The sequence below is a fragment of the Oncorhynchus kisutch genome, linkage group LG7 (genome assembly GCF_002021735.2).
Source record: "Oncorhynchus kisutch isolate 150728-3 linkage group LG7, Okis_V2, whole genome shotgun sequence".
Taxonomy (NCBI): Eukaryota; Metazoa; Chordata; class Actinopteri; order Salmoniformes; family Salmonidae; genus Oncorhynchus; species Oncorhynchus kisutch.
The window spans coordinates 46,743,798-46,761,224 of record NC_034180.2 but is presented as its reverse complement, the minus strand read 5'-3'; the positions used below and the strand labels follow the sequence as shown (position 1 = coordinate 46,761,224).

The 17,427-nt window shown below is 46.1% G+C and overlaps 1 protein-coding gene across 4 annotated transcripts in view; it reads left to right on the top strand.

Annotated features, from left to right (window-relative positions):
- LOC109878070 (protein quaking-A-like) overlaps positions 1-17,427 on the top strand; it is a 121,542-nt gene that overhangs the window by 20,996 nt on the left and 83,119 nt on the right. For all 4 annotated transcript variants that reach the window (XM_031829197.1, XM_031829195.1, XM_031829194.1 and 1 more), the window contains exon 2: positions 14,554-14,696. In XM_031829197.1, the coding sequence (XP_031685057.1) occupies positions 14,554-14,696 (143 nt within the window). The remainder of the gene's footprint in view (positions 1-14,553; positions 14,697-17,427) is intronic.

Below are 17,427 nucleotides of genomic sequence, written 5' to 3'. Positions count from 1 at the left end.
TGAGAGGGGCTGCCCGGGTGAGAGGGGCTGCCCGGGCGAGAGGGGCTGCCCGGGCGAGAGGGGCTGCCCGGGCGAGAGGGGCTGCCCGGGCGAGAGGGGCTGCCCGGGCGAGAGGGCTTAGGGTTAATTGGTGTTGGGATCCTTGGTTCTCAGGTGCTGGGTATTTGGGGCTTTTAAATGCCCAGTAAGTTTTTAAAGCTGCTTTAGCCTGAGAAGCTGATCGTACCGCCTGGAAATACCACACACACAATCTACCATTATGGTTGGGAAGCTTTCATATGGTTTTGAACTTTACAAATCAACACTGTGCTGTTTTATCACTATCAATATGTTGAAATTAAGTGACACAGATTATTTAATGATAATGTGACTATAATATTGTCTATAATTACAATTGCATAGTCTTTCATAAGCCTAAAAGTCTAAGCTGTGTGTCGGGGGGGTCTACTATGCAAACATGGAAATGTTTTAGGATGGTCATACAATGGATCGGTAGGCGATTTTAGGATCCCTTTATTAAAAAAAGTTTAATATTATAGTTGGCCATTACTATAGCCCATAGAAATGCATCAAATAACGCATTCATAAATGGCAAAGACAGTGAATCATAAGGTTTTGAAGTGTCCTATATCAAGGAGATAGACAGCTCAGGAAATATTTGAGTAGAAACACATTTAACCCCTTTATTTTTGTTGGCACAAAACTACCTCCGTACCTCCATTCATTTGTAGGACTTATCTTCAGACGAGTCCTATGACACTTGTGGGGGTCGTAGAGCAAAACGGAGAACATCGTTTTCATGAGTCTCGTCTTTTCCAAACTGTCGTATTAGTTTGTTGGCCAAACCGTTCGGCTGCTACAGATGTTTTCATGAGAAGACAGATTTTCAGGATGTCTCATACTTAGTCATGTAGTGTATGTAGACACCTGCTCGTCGAACATCTCATTCCAAAATCATTAATATGGAGTTGGTCCTCCCTTTGCTGCTATAACAGCCTCCAGTCTTCTGGGAAGGCTTTCCACTAGATTTTGGAACATTGCTGCGGGGACTTGCTTCTATTCAGCCACGAGAGCATTAGTGAGGTCGGGCACTGATGTTTGGTGATTAGGCCTGGCTCGCAGTCGGCGTTCCAATCCATCTCCAAAGGTCAGGGCTCTGTGCACGCCAGTCAAGTTCTTCCACACTGATCTAGACAAACCATGGACTTCGCTTTGTGCTTGGGGACATTGTCATGCTGAAACAGGACAGGGCCTTCCCCAAACTGTTGCCACAAATTTGGAAGCACAGAATCATCTAGAATGTCATTGTATGCTGTCCTTCACTGGAACTAAGGGGCCTAGCCCGAACCGTGAAAAACATCCCCAGACCATTATTCCTCCTCCACCAAACTTTACCGTTGGCACTATCCATTTGGGCAGGTAGCTGTTCTCCTGGCCTCCCCTGAACCCAGATTCGGCCTGGCAGATGGTGAAGCGTGATTCATCATTCCAGAGAACTCGTTTCCACTGCTCCGGACTAACAGTTCTTGTGCTGACGTTGTGTCCAGAGACAGTTTGGAACTTGTGTGTTGCAACAGAAGACAGACGTATTTTATGTGCAGTGCAACGCGCTTCAGTACTCGGCAGTCCTGTTCTGTGAGCTTTTGTGGCCTACCAATTTGCGGCAGAGCCGTTGTTGCTCCTAATGTTTCCATTTCAGAATAACGTCACTTACATTTGATCGGGGAAGCTCTTGCATGGCAGAAATTTGACGAACTGACTTGTTGGAAAGGATGACAGTGCCACATTGAAAGTCACTGAGCTCTTCAATAAGGCCATTCTACTGCCAATTTGTCTATGGAGATTGCATGGCTGGGTGCTCAATCCTATACACCTGTCAGCAACGGGTGCGGCTGAAATATCAGAGTCCACATACTTTTGTGTGTTTTTAAAATGTATTTAACCAGGCAAGTCGGTTAATAAGAACATGTTCACATCTACAATGACGTCCTACACCGGCCAAACGCGGACGACGATGGCCGGTTGTGATACAGTTGTGACACCTCCAGCACTGAGGCCTTAGACCGCTGCGCCACTCGGGAGCACGGATTTGATAGTGTTTCTCATAGTGTGTGTGTGTATATCTTAAACTGACAGATTTTTGATGGGGATTTATTTTATTACTTAAATTGATACACGGGTGAGTGAAACTCAATGTTTCGGCGCAAAATTAATTTATGTAAGAGGTCTCCCCAAAATATCACCCAACCCTATCACCCATACATTTCTCCTGTTGTCTAGTGTGAGGGACACGCACGCACACCTGATGTGAGAGCTCAGGGAGGTCAGGAGGACAGCAGCTTCCAGTATGCTGCAGCAGGATGAGGACAAAGCAATTAAAACCTCCCTACGGAACTCTATTTTTAGATGTACTAATGATTGCCATGGGGTGGGTTCAATTTTAAAAAAAAGGTCATTTTTTAAAAAGGTCATTTTCTGCAATTTAACACATTTTGCCATGGCTTACGTGTTTTCATGTGATATTTGAGTGACCCGAACACGACAACAAAATCAACCGAGCTAAAAAAAACAAAAACATTAGCTGACATGGGCCAGTTGATCTGGACATTGGACCGTATTCCAGGGTATTTGGGAAATGTCATGATGGTTTTTCATGTGTAGATATGTTTTAAGTTAATACCTGCAGGCAACTTGTGTAATATGGTAGAAGATAAAGCAGATTGCATTATTAATTTCACCTGTCACATGATTTAACATTATTAAGATTTTTGTAGTTCCCCAGTTGAGCCAGAAATGTGTTTGTTTGAAAACAGCACAGCGGGAGACGGCGGGAGTTGATGAGTTCATAGGTTTCTGTGTCTATTAAAGAGTCTCTGTTGTGCTGTGCACATGAGGTGATGAAGTTACACTTTTATGCATTTCACTACTAAATGTTTGCCATCAGGTATCTTAGAATGGCTTTCTGCCAGAAGTCAGAGCTCTGGGTGAGTTGTCTCTACAGCTGCCATTTGTCTTTTTACCTGTGCTTCCGACTAGCGTTTTACATTTCTCCTCTCTTCCGTGTACACATGTTGCTCTTCCTCTGTTCCGTGTACACATGTTGCTCTTCCTCTGTTCCGTGTACACATGTTGCTCTTCCTCTGTTCCGTGTACACATGTTGCTCTTCCTCTGTTCCGTGTACACATGTTGCTCTTCCTCTGTTCCGTGTACACATGTTGCTCTTCCTCTGTTCCGTGTACACATGTTGCTCTTCCTCTGTTCCGTGTACACATGTTGCTCTTCCTCTGTTCCGTGTACACATGTTGCTCTTCCTCTGTTCCGTGTACACATGTTGCTCTTCCTCTGTTCCGTGTACACATGTTGCTCTTCCTCTGTTCCGTGTACACATGTTGCTCTTCCTCTGTTCCGTGTACACGTGCTGCTCTTCCTCTGTTCCGTGTACACGTGCTGCTCTTCCTCTGTTCCGTGTACACGTGCTGCTCTTCCTCTGTTCCGTGTACACGTGCTACTCTTCCTCTGTTCTTCTCTCCTCTGTTCCGTGTACACATGCTCCTCTTCCTCTGTTCCGTGTACACATGCTGCTCTTCCTCTGTTCCGTGTACACATGCTGCTCTTCCTCTGTTCTGTGTACACATGCTACTCTTCCTCTGTTCCGTGTACACGTGCTACTCTTCCTCTGTTCCATGTACACGTGCTACTCTTCCTCTGTTCCGTGTACACATGCTGCTCTTCCTCTGTTCCGTGTACACATGCTGCTCTTCCTCTGTTCCGTGTACACATGCTGCTCTTCCTCTGTTCCGTGTACACATGCTGCTCTTCCTCTGTTCCATGTACACGTGCTACTCTTCCTCTGTTCCGTGTACACATGCTACTCTTCCTCTGTTCCATGTACACGTGCTACTCTTCCTCTGTTCCGTGTACACATGCTGCTCTTCCTCTGTTCTTCTCTCCTCTGTTCCATGTACACGTGCTACTCTTCCTCTGTTCCATGTATACGTGCTACTCTTCCTCTGTTCCATGTATACGTGCTACTCTTCCTCTGTTCCGTGTACACGTGCTACTCTTCCTTCAGAAAAGCATGCATCACAACTTGTTCATTTACACAATTTCTCTCATTCACTTTTGTTTGTAAATGTCCACATTCGTTATGCTTTTGTAACTTTATGAGCTGAATTTGCCTGTCTTTGCAAATGTAGTTTATTTTTTGCTCGTTAGCATTTAGCTGACAGCGTCTGTGATTTCGCTGTAAGTTTGTGCTAATTTTGTTAGTATTCTAACAAAATTGGGGCGGCAGGGTAGCCTAGTGGTTAGAGAATTGGACTAGTAACTGAAAGGTTGCAAGTTCAAACCCCCGAGCTGACAAGGTACAAATCTGTCGTTCTTCCCCTGCCTAGACCAGTTAACCCACTGTGCCTAGACCAGTTAACCCACTGTGCCTAGACCAGTTAACCCACTGTGCCTAGACCAGTTAACCCACTGTGCCTAGACCAGTTAACCCACTGTGCCTAGACCAGTTAACCCACTGTGCCTAGACCGTCATTGAAAATTAGAATTTGTTCTTAAAGGTAAAATAAATAATAGATACACAATGGGCTTTTCTTGCGTTTTTTTTAGCGTCTCCTTGTCCTTTGCCGTCTGGATACGGCCCAAGTTATAACTAGCTCTCTAAGGTCTGCAATGACTGGCACAACAAGGAAAACTGATGCACTACCCAATTTCAAAATTGCACCTTGTGCAATCAAATATTACAGCTTTCAAGAGTAAGTTGAAAGTCTGACTGAGTTGCTGAAATAATACATGTTTATTTATTTTGGGGGCTGGGACTCTGTCCCCTGCACCTCTGTAGTTTGGGAACACTGAATTAGAGACATATGCTGCTTTGCAGTGTTTTTAACTGCTGCCTTATGTCATCATCTTTGCACCTCTGACAAATCATGTTCTCTTTCCCTCCCTCCTTTTTATAAGCTTTCCATGACTGAATCCTCCCTCTCCTGTCTCGCCTACCCTTTTACTCTTTCCATGACTGAATCCTCCCTCTCCTGTCTCGCCTACCCTTTTACTCTTTCCATGACTGAATCCTCCCTCTCCTGTCTCGCCTACCCTTTTACTCTTTCCATGACTGAATCCTCCCTCTCCTGTCTCGCCTACCCTTTTACTCTTTCCATGACTGAATCCTCCCTCTCCTGTCTCGCCTACCCTTTTACTCTTTCCATGACTGAATCCTCCCTCTCCTGTTTTGCCTACCTTTTTACTCTGCGACTAGACTTGTGTTTTCACTGGGTCAATAGAGACACTCTACTAGATGCTCAGTGTTCACATGTACATGTAAAGCACAGTCTATTTTCATTTCCTTGTCTTTAGTCTGAGCCTCCTTTTCCTGGCTCTGCAAACCCCTGGGGAGGGAAGGAGGGAGGGGAGGGGGGGGGGGGGGGGGGGGGGGGGGTTAGGTTCATGTGTGGGTGAGAATGTGATCTCTTACTGCTGAGTGATGTGGGGAATTGGCCTACTAGGAAGGAACGACAGCAGGGGGAGAAAAGCATCAGCGCTCGGCTCCATGAGCGGGGGAGGAATGGAGAAGGACAGGGGGACTAAAGCAGACTGACAGTGTGGCACGCTAGCCGTCAGTCCCTTCAGGTGTGTGTGTGCCTGTCGTGTTGTCACTCTCTCCAGTACATGCAGTATAGCACTACCGCTGTCCCCTTTCTCCATAGGCCTATGTGGTCCATGCTGCCTCAGACTGATCAGACAGCTAGCGTTCTACACAGCCCCCTCCAGCTCCATCTTCACTCTCCTTTCGAAGTGGCTCTTTTCAGGCTCAATATAACATTTGAATGGAAGGCAGCCAGACGTAGACAGACAGTCCTTGTCTGAACCTGGGCTCGTTACATTTCCTGTCATTGTTGTGCCCCCACAAAATACTGCCAAGGATTTAGGGCTACTGCTAGTCTGACTGGATTTGAGCTTTCGCTTGACCAGTTCTGTGTTGTCCTGCTCAACAGTCAGGAGGTTATGTAGGCCTAGTTATTGATGTCCTGGTCAACAGTCAGGAGGTTATGTAGGCCTAGTTATTGATGTCCTGGTCAACAGTCAGGAGGTTATGTAGGCCTAGTTATTGATGTCCTGGTCAAGCAGGATATTAGTCTGGATGTTGTCATTCTAACTGGCCCTCCCTTGTCCTAACGCTGTTAAACCTCTCTCACTTGTTTGGTCTTAGACCTTTAACATGAGCTTCCTCTTCACAGTGGAGATGGATCTAGCCTTCACCGTAGTACCTCAAGAAGGGCAGTCTGCTCTGAGACCTGGGAGTGTGACATTTTCTTGGAACTGTGAACGAGAGAAGAAAAGTGGTAGAAACCCGAAGGCGGAGTGAGAGCTGAGGCCTAGAGAGTTTTGGAAGCAGCGAAGAGTCTCACGTCAAACGCTGTCAGGAGTCGTCTGTGTGTTCTCTCCATCACTGTGACTGTCTCAGGTTGACAGTCTTACTTAGTCCCCGTCCTATCAGGAGTCTGTGTTCTCTCCATCACTGTGACTGTCTCAGGTTGACAGTGTTACTTAGTCCCCGTCCTATCAGGAGTCGAGAGCAGACGTCTGATATCCCCTACTGTGTGTTAGGCACTAGGCACAACGGGGGGAGGGGTAGGTTAGGCAGAATCTGAGTGGGGAGACCGGGGTGGGGGGGTGTAGGTTAGGCAGAATCTGAGTGGGGAGACGTGGGGGTGAAGGAGGGCGGGAGACGTGGGGGTGAAGGAAGGAGGGAGACTTATTACTACCCTAACCTTACAGACACGGGGTCAATAGTTTCTGATGGCACCGTACTAGCTAGTGTGGGTGTGCCTCTGTGTGTGGGTGTTAAACAGCACTGGAGAAACTCCTAGAGAAACTTGCAACAGCTGAATTTGCTCCATCACAGTTCTTCAAGTGCTACCCTGTGTTACTGACAGCTTTTTCCTTTCCTTTCTCTTCCATTCCGACTGAATGTTCCTCTCAAAATCTCCTCTGCCGTTTGACTAGACACACGTCTCCAGGGTGGACAAAGACAAAGAATTTAATCGACATCGCCCGGGCAGGGGATCATTTTAGATGAGCCCTGCGTTTCAGAATAGACTTGGCGTGAGGATTTTGGCGCGAGGATTTTGGATGTTGTCAAAAGGCGCACGTCTTGGGCTGGAGGCCCGGCCTCTTATTTTAATGTGACATTTTTGCAGGAAATGAAAAGAGAACGTTCTTGCCAGAGTAGAGGGAGGAATGTTACAATTTGTGTTGGGTGGGTTGCCTGTTGCTAAGATTTTGAAACCTGTTGCCTGGCCCTCCTACAAGTCCCTTACCTTTTTAGTACTTCACCACCACTCTGTTCCCAGCCCAAGACCTTCCCCCTGGTCCCCAGCCCGTCTCCCCTGGTCCCCAGCCCGTCCCCCCTGGTCCCCAGCCCGTCTCCCCTGGTCCCCAGCCCGTCTCCCCTGGTCCCCAGCCCGTCTCCCCTGGTCCCCAGCCCGTCTCCCCTGGTCCCCAGCCCGTCCCCCCTGGTCCCCAGCCCGTCTCCCCTGGTCCCCAGCCCGTCCCCCCTGGTCCCCAGCCCGTCTCCCCTTTTCCCCAGCCCCCCCCCCCCTGTTCCCCAGCCTGTCTCCCCTGTTCCCCAGCCTGTCTCCCCTGGTCCCCAGCCCGTCCCCAGCCAGTCTCCCCTGTTCCCCAGCCCGTCTCCCCTGTTCCCCCCCCCCCCCGGTCCCCAGCCCGTCTCCCCTGGTCCCCAGCCCGTCTCCCCTGGTCCCCAGCCCGTCCCCCCTGTTCCCCAGCCAGTCTCCCCTGTTCCCCAGCCCATCTCCCCTGTTCCCCCCCCCCCCCCTGTTCCCCAGCCCGTCTCCCCTGTTCCCCAGCCCGTCTCCCCCCCATTTTTAACCAAATGTTGTGATTTAGATCAAAACACTTGGGCGAACTTTTGGAATCATGGAAATAGAATGTTTATTGTAATTCTGTAGTTAGAATATAAAAAAAGGCAGGCACTTTGAATACAGTGTTTGACATGATAACGACTGAAAATGCCATTGACCAGTTATTGCGACAGGGTAGGAAAACTCGTAAAAATGACCATCTTACCCATCCCCGACTTTGGCCATGTCATTTACAAAATAGCCTCCAACACTCTACTCAGCAAACTGGATGCCGTCTATCACAGTGCCATCCGTTTTGTCACCAAAGCCCCATATACTACCCACCACTGCGAACTGTACACTCGTTGGCTGGCCCTCGCTTCCTATTCGTCGCCAAACCCACTGGCTCCAGGTCATCTACAAGACCCTGCTAGGTAAAGTCCCCCCTTATCTCAGCTCGCTGGTCACCATAGCAGCACCCACCTGTAGCACGCGTTCCAGCAGGTATATCTCACTTGTCACCCCCAAAGCCAATTCTTCCTTTGGCTGCCTCTCCTTCCAGTTCTCTGCTGCCAATGACTGGAACTAACTACAAAAATCTCAAACTGGAAACACTTATCTCCCTCACTAGCTTTAAGCACCAGCTGTCAGAGCAGCTCACAGATCACTGCATCTGTACATAGCCCATCTATAAATAGCCCAAACAACTACCTCTTCCCCTACTGTATTTATTTATTTTGCTCCTTTGCACCCCAGTAGTTCTACTTTGCACACTCATCTACTGTCAAATCAACCATACCAGTGTTTAATTGCTATATTGTATTTACTTCGCCACCAAGGCCTATTTATTGCCTTTACCTCCCTTATCTCACCTCATTTTCTCACATTGTATATAGACTTATTTTTCTACTGTATTATTGACTGTATGTTTGTTTTACTCCATGTGTAACTCTGTTATTATGTGTCAACTGCTTTGCTTTATCTTGGCCAGGTCACAAGTGATGTGTAGTGTTTCCTAGGGGACCCTATAATCTTTGGCTACGTTAAATCTTTATTCATATAGCCAACATATTCATGCTTCGCCTATTCCTCTTTGATATAGAAGATACTGTTGCACAAACAACATGCTGATTTTGAAGCCTCCACCAGTACCTGTATTAGCCAGCTACGTTTGCTCTGACTCAGTACTTTTATTAGCTAGCCAGCTACATTTGCTCTGACTCAGTACTTTTATTAGCTAGCCAGCTACGTTTGCTCTGACTCAGTACTTTTATTAGCTAGCCAGCTAACTAGAAATTAGCATTAGTGGCTAACATGATTTAGCTCAACTTGCTGAGAAAATACAAACTAGATTGCTGCAGATGTAAGAAACACTAACTAATATTGTAATTATAGAACGCTTGTTGTTATCAAAGTGAAAACAACATCGTTGTCATCAACATTGTTGCATGTGCTGCATTGATCATGCAGACGGAACGAAAGTGTCTTGTGGTCAAGCAACAACCAATGCGCTCCTTGAGTGATGGGCGGGCGGGGCTAGGTCTGTGTGGAAAGTGGCGTGGAGAGAGAGAGATGACTCAAGTAGCAGAGTAAACTATAAAAATGGACGTTACACAAGGCGTATCACATTTAACAAACCAAACATTAAAGTAAAAACTCAAATGCATAAATACGTGTGTGTGTGTGTGTGTGTGTGTGTGTGTGTGTGTGTGTGTGTTTGTGTTTGTGTGTGTGTGTTAGTTTGTGTGTTAGTTTGTGTGTGTGTTTGTGTTAGTGTGTGTGTGTGTGTGTTAGTTTGTTTGTATGTGTGTGTTAGTTTGTTTGTATGTGTGTGTTAGTTAGTTTGTTTGTATGTGTGTGTTAGTTTGTTTGTGTATGTGTGTGTGTGTTAGTTTGTTTGTGTGTGTGTTTGTTTGTGTGTGTGTGTGTGTGTGTTAGTTTGTTTGTTTGTGTGTGTGTGTGTGTTAGTTTGTGTGTGTGTGTGTGTGTGTGTGTGTGTGTGTTAGTTTGTGTGTGTGTGTAGTAAATTACGGTATACTGCCCAGCACTAACATTGACTGACCTTCATGTCATACAGTAATGATGGACTGTCGTTTTCTCTTTGCTTATTTCAGTTGTTCTTGCCGTCATATGGACTTGGTCTTTTACCAAATAGGGCTGTCTTTTGTAAATCACCCCTACCTTGTCACATCACAACTGATTGACTTACGAAGGAAATCAATTCCACAAAATAACTTTAACAAGGCTCACTTGTTAATTGAAATGCATTCCAGGTGACTACCTCGTGAAGCTGGTTGAGAGAATGCCAAGTGTGCAAAGCTGTCAAGGCAAAGGGTGGCTACTTTTGAAGAATCTCAAATTTAAACTATATTTTTGTTATTACATGATTCCATGTGTTATTTCATAGTTTTGATGTCTTCACTATTATTCTACAATGTAGAAAACAGTAAAAATAAAGAAACTCTTGAATGAGTAGATGTCAACTTGACTGGTACTGTATGTATTATATGTATACTGAATCCCTTCCTCACGCCAACAAATCTGGGAGACAATTGGACAGTTCAACTAAGGCCAGGCCAATGATTAATTGTTCAACATTGAACTGCTGATTTCATTTGGCCTGACCTAAGAAGCTGTCCTCCTTCCAGGGAGGGACCTAGCCACTTATCAGTTCCGCCTCCCCCCATTAATATATCGACAGATGAATAGATTCTTCATAAAGTCATGCTAATGAGGAGGAGTGATGTGATCTCAGCGGTCTGACCTGGGCCGGCACACTCTGTGACCCATGGAGGAGTGACGTTTATGTTGTAATGGAAGGTTGGGTTATGTGTGTGTGTGTGTGTGTATCCAGCCCCACCCTGTGCATCCCCCAGATGCTTTCCACTGTAGAGATTCTACCCAGCTGCATGCCAGATGTGCCTAACCGCATTTGATTGTGTGTGTTAAACCTCATCGATTACAACCTGTCAGTCCCTTGTCGGGATAAAAATGAAAACATAACAAAGTAGAAGTTGGTGCACTCGTCTGTGGTTTTTGGTGTTCGCAGTGAAGGTTAGTTATGCTGTAGAGGTGATTTCCCTCCCCTGTCATTCGGGGTCAGGTATTGACATAGAGGATTCTCATGCAGAGGCTTTTTGAGGCCCACCCCAGATAGGTTTCCTTCCACCCCTCTCCCTCAGATGGCCTCTGTTCCCTCAGCCTTCAGGGGATGAGACGGAGCACGGACCTGCTCTGAACGATTTTACTGTCTGGTGTGAGTCATCCCATCTAATATAAAATACATAAAAAAACTAAGGACATGGAACACTACCATGAACACACCATCACTGATAAAAGGTGAGCTCGTTCCAATAGTGGAGGAGTACAAATACCTTGGGCTAGTCATTGACAGCAAGCTGTCCTGGGATCACTGTACGTACTGGTGCTATTTTTAAGAAAGACCAACTGACTGTATTTCCTCTTACGGAAACTGCTCTTTTTTTTATTGTTGATCTAATGGTTCTCTATTATAAATGGTTCCTTGAGAGCATTCTGTCCTACTGCTTGACCTGCTTGTTTGGGAATATCAAGGTTGCACAGAAAAATATGTTTGACAAGATAGTCAGGACATATAGTCAGCAACAGCAAGAACTATCATCTCTCTACCTGGGCAGAGCCCTCTAGAAGGCTAATGAAATAGTGGGTGACTCTTCCCTGACACTCCACCCTGGGTACCAACTCCTTCCCTCTGGACACGGGTACAGACCCTCCAAAAAATAGGGCCAAGTTCTCTTTTTATTCTAAATGCAATTCTGCAACTTAACAATATGTTGCACCAATATCCAGTTACACTATGAAACTGCACTCTGCCTATTTGTTTCCTTTGCTATTTATTATACATGTTTAGATGTTATGTTTAATGACTGCTGCAAGATTCATTGCCTCTGAGGACATTAAAGTTTTCTGAATCAGCCTCAGCATTTTGGTGATTTCAAGGCTCTCCCTCACCTCCATTGGTCTGAAATGAACTCTCTGTTCTGCTAAACCTCCTACCAAGGTGCTGTTTTGGATTTTACCTCAACATTTTATTGGGGGCAATAAGAAGGGTGGTTGGGGCCCAATGGAGAAGTGTGTGTCAGTCAGGGCCGGACATTGGAAGAGTGGTCATGCTGCTTTCCAATGGTTGTCCATAGAGCCCGACCGATATGGGATTTTAGAATGGAAATATTCACAAACAGCTGATAATATCTGCCTGTTTTTTTATGGAAAAACTGTTACTCTAATGAAAGGAGGATAAACTGTTTTGATTCAAGGAAAAATGTGCCTCTGAAGACTGAGCTGCCTCATACTAGCCAGCTGGAAAACAACGACAGGACACATTTTCAATGAATTGGTTTTTAGCTGTGTTTTCATCGATTTTTGTAGGGGCTTTAGCCACTGAATTCTGATAGTTGTTACTTGAAAGTAAAAACATCAATCACAAAATTCGTTGCTGGCACAGCGCTGCCTCTCACCCCAAGCGTTGCACCAGTGAACAGTCTTTGTGTCCCTACCTCATTCAAGTTGACACTTAATGGTTACGGTAAACGGTTAGCGTAGAGACATTCCAAGGATCCTGGATTAGCACTGATTCTCAGTGAACGGTGTCAAGTACGCTCACACAGCTACCCAGCTAGCACAGTGGATCTGGGCCCATTCCGGCTGAGAGTCGGGGCACGCGGCTGATTAGGCAGTATTACTTATGGCTAGAATGTGGGGATTGAGCTCGGGCCGATTCCGGTGAGAGTTATCTATCAATTAACATTTACATAATTCTTTAAGAGTCCTGTTTTAAGTAGTATTTTATACTTCGTGCAAGGCAATTGATAAGCATTAACTTTGAATGGAGCCTCCCGAGTGGAGCAGCAGTCTAAGACATTGAAACTGGCTTGCTCCAGATGCTGGGTCGATACCCGTGCTGGCCGCAACCGGGAGACCCATGAGGCGCCACACAATTAGTCCAGTGTCATTAGAGGAGGTTTTGGCCCGGGATTTCCTAGTCCCATTGCGCTGTAGCGACTCCTGTGGCGGGCTTGAATGCAGTCACCAGGTGTACAGTGTTTCCTTTTTTGGGTGGATGAGTATAATTTGTATGCCTAAAATGTATCATTGTAAAATTTAAAATGACTAAATCTGGTCGTTTTGTATACATTTATTTAAATTTGCATCGGGCTTCTGGGAGGATGCTGGCTGAATTCCGGTAGACGAAAACGACCTGACGTATTTGGGCCGATTCTGGGCTGTCATTCATTTTGGATTCAGGGCAGAGTCCGACACCCGATTCCGGGCCGCTTCAATCAGTTCCTGTCCCCTGGAAGAGGGCCGCTTCTGGTCAGATTCCTCATTGCTAGCTGGGTAGTTAGCTGGCTAGCTAGCTAGCACTCGTCATGGAAATGAGTCTGGTGAAACTTGAATTTGGACCAGTCCCTGACAATGAAACCCACACATCAAAATGTAACTATGAGCGCTACTTCGTAACTTCCTATGTTTTTTTTTGTGTCTCTGAAAACATTTCAATGACAGAGCTTGAGGAATACCCTTCACAAAGAGCAAATATAACACACCAGATTTTGCTGGCTTCACTAAAGGCCGGTAACATGATGCATGATGCTTGCTTTACATTTAGGCATAGCGTCCAATGTTTGTCCAGACACTTGACACCCTACCATGGCAGGGTAGCCTAGTGGTTAGAGCATTGGACTAGTAACTGAAAGGTTGCAAGTTCAATTTCCCGAGCTGACAAGGTACAAATCTGTCGTTCTGCCCCTGAACAGGCAGTTAACTAAATAAAGGTAAAATAAATAAAAAAACACTTGACACCCTACCATGACACTTCTCGTAAACAGTATGTGCCCAGTGTGCATTTTTGGCACTATTGAGCTGGCAAGCTTCTATCTACTCGGCGCTCACCATAGAAGTAGTAACCGTTAGTAGTAGTTCTCTCCTCCGACTGGTGTAGTTACGTCCCGTCTTGCTGTAGCGCCAAGGCAAGATAGAGTTATAGCCATGTAAAGAACGGCCCTCTTCAGGACCAATGATTATATTGGATCTTAAAGCTGTCCTTTTTGGTGGATTAAACGGCGTTACGAATGCATCTGTAAAAGACTTATCGGTCTATTTTTAAAAGATATCTTTTTATATATGAACTCCTTGTCTCAACACGCCCCCTGGAGGTCAACTGACTGCATTGCCTTGTCTGTTGTTTTATCTGACAGGCGGATCTGAGCTGAACGATTAGCTCGCTCCCACCTCTCTCTGCTCCTGCCCCCAACACACTATTTAACTAGACCAGCCACCAGCGACCACTTCAACGCACGGCTGTGGCCAGAATGAATCGGTTGGACGGGCGTTTCATTTCCCGTTATTTATTGATTTATTTTCCACATGACCTCCTGTTTGCACACTTAAGAATTCTGTTAATGGGTGTTATGATAAAGACCATAGGCGGTTCATGAGTTTCAAGTTTGGGGAAGCTTACAGTTGATCCTACCATTTCTACCCATCTGTGTGCCATTTCACTCTGATTCGTACCCATTTGCTTAGTTTTGTGTCTAGTGCTGTTGTCTTGACTTTTCCATAACCTTTCAAGTGTGTTTTTTGTTGTTGTTGTGGGTAATTGTGCATCCACTCCTCTAACCGTGTATTGTCTGTGCTGGTGTGTTTCAGAGATCAACAGAGTGCGGAAAGACATGTACAACGACACAGCCAACGGACCTATAGACAAACAGCCTCTGGAATTACCCGAGGCCCTGGGGCCAATCATTCATCTGCAGGAGAAGCTCTTTGTGCCTCTAAAAGAGTACCCTGACGTAAGCCATGTCTCTCTCACACACACACACACACACACACACACACACACACACACACACACACACACATCTGCGTAGATGTTTATATATCACACACGCGCACACAGGCTCCTTGTTACATTCAGATTTAAGCCTGTCAGTTGTCTCTACCACCAAGTTCACCTGGTCCTTGTCTCTGACAAGGCGTCAGCGGTTTGATGCTCAAACAAATAGCCTATAATGTACCTAGTCAATCAGGAGCTATAGAGAGCTATCCTTGAACTCCTTTTCTCTGGTGTCTCTCTCATATCCCACATGCAGAGGGGGGAGGACAGGAGGGGGGGAAATGGTAGTTTATAGCCTTACATTGTCACTGAAGGCCAAAGGAGTCCTCACGCCCTCTCCCTCGGTCCCTATTTTCTCCCTACTATTCCTTGTTATCACACAGAATAACATTGAAACCTGCTTCGCTGCACTGCACAGCATTGAAACCTGCTTCACTTCACTGCACAGCACTGAAACATACTGCACTGAAACCTGCTGCACCACACTGCACTGCACTGAAACCTACTGCACAGCATTGAAACCTGCTTCACAGCATTGAAACCTGCTGCACTGCACTGAAACCTGCTGCACTGCATTGAAACCTACTGCACTGCATTGAAACCTGCTTTGCTGCACGACACTGCATTGAAACATGCTTTAATGCACTGCACTGCACTGAAACCTGCTGCACTGCACAGCATTAAAACCTGCTGCACAGCATTGAAACCTACTGCACTGAAACCTGCTGCACCACACTGCACTGCACTGAAACCTACTGCACAGCATTGAAACCTGCTGCACTGCATTGAAACCTGCTTTGCTGCACGACACTGCATTGAAACATGCTTTAATGCACTGCACTGCACTGAAACCTGCTGCACTGCACAGCATTAAAACCTGCTGCACAGCATTGAAACCTACTGCACTGAAACCTGCTGCACCACACTGCACTGCACTGAAACCTACTGCACAGCATTGAAACCTGCTTCACAGCATTGAAACCTGCTGCACTGCACTGAAACCTGCTGCACTGCATTGAAACCTACTGCACTGCATTGAAACCTGCTTTGCTGCACGACACTGCATTGAAACATGCTTTAATGCACTGCACTGCACTGAAACCTGCTGCACTGCACAGCATTAAAACCTGCTGCACAGCATTGAAACCTACTGCACTGAAACCTGCTGCACTGCATTGAAACCTACTGCACTGCATTGAAACCTGCTTTACTGCACTGCACTGCATTGAAACCTGCTTTACTGCATTGCACTGCATTGAAACCTGCTTTGCTGACTTGTACTGCATTGAAACCTGCTTTGCTGACCTGTACTGCATTGAAACCTGCTTTGCTGCACAGAAATCAAATCAAACTTTGTCACATGCGCTGTATACAAGTGTAGACCTTACCGTTAAATGCATTGAAACCTGTTTTACTACACAGAATGGCATTGAAAGCTACTTTAGCACACAGAATAGCATTGAAAGCTACATTAGCACACAGAATAGCATTGAAAGCTACATTAGCACACAGAATAGCATTGAAAGCTACTTTAGCACACAGAATAGCATTGAACGCTACTTTAGCACACAGAATAGCATTGAAAGCTACTTTAGCACACAGAATAGCATTGCAAGCTACTTTAGCACACAGAATAGCATTGAAAGCTACTTTAGCACACAGAATAGCATTGAAAGCTACTTTAGCACACAGAATAGCATTGAAAGCTACTTTAGCACACAGAATAGCATTGAAAGCTACTTTAGCACACAGAATAGCATTGAAAGCTACTTTAGCACACAGAATAGCAATGAAGCTACTTTAGCACACAGAATAGCATTGCATTCTAATTGAATGCTACAAATTTGCTCCACCAGTGGTGGTATCATTGAAGGTGTATTCTACTCTGTTTCCACCCGGCTAAATGAAGTGCCTCCAGAAGGAAAACAGGATGCTACCAGCTGTTTAGGATTTAGTTTCCCAAATGGGTGGAGGAGCAGGTGGGGAGGGAAGGGTGAGGGGGTTAGGAGAGGGACGGTGTTGAAAACAACCTTTCCAAAAATACACAGGGAGGTGGAAAATAGAAGGCTCACCACTCAACTCCCTGAATGGCTCTTGAACACCTCCAGAGTTGAGACTGGACTAGACTGGACGGAGAGGGTTGTGGCTGTATAGAGTAAGTACACTGCAAGGACACTGAGAGGCCTGGGTAGGAGCACAGACGGACGCTGTCAATTCTATCTGTAGAGATCAGGGGAGGTTATAGGATGGAGTGTTTGCCTTGGGGGTTGGGGCCATGGTTTGATGAAGAAGAATGTGTGTACACAGTGTGTGAGGAGTTTGGGGAGTTTTGCTGGGTGGGTGGGAAGGGCACCAGTTCCCACCAGCCCAGTCCAGCCAGTCCACCCAGTCCAGCTCAACCTCAGCCATGATCCCCAAGCCATAAGACTGCTGAACAATTAATCAAATGGCCACCGGACTATTTACAACCCCCCCCCCCCATGTGTCTTGTCCACTGCTACTACTCGTTGTTTATTATCTATGCATAGTCACTTCACCCCTACCTACATGTACAAATGACCTCTAACCTGTACCCCCGTACACTTACTCTGTACCTACCCGTACCCCCTGTATATAGCCTCCACATTGACTCTGTACCGGTACCCCCTGTATATAGCCTCCATACTGACTCAGTACTGGTACCCCCT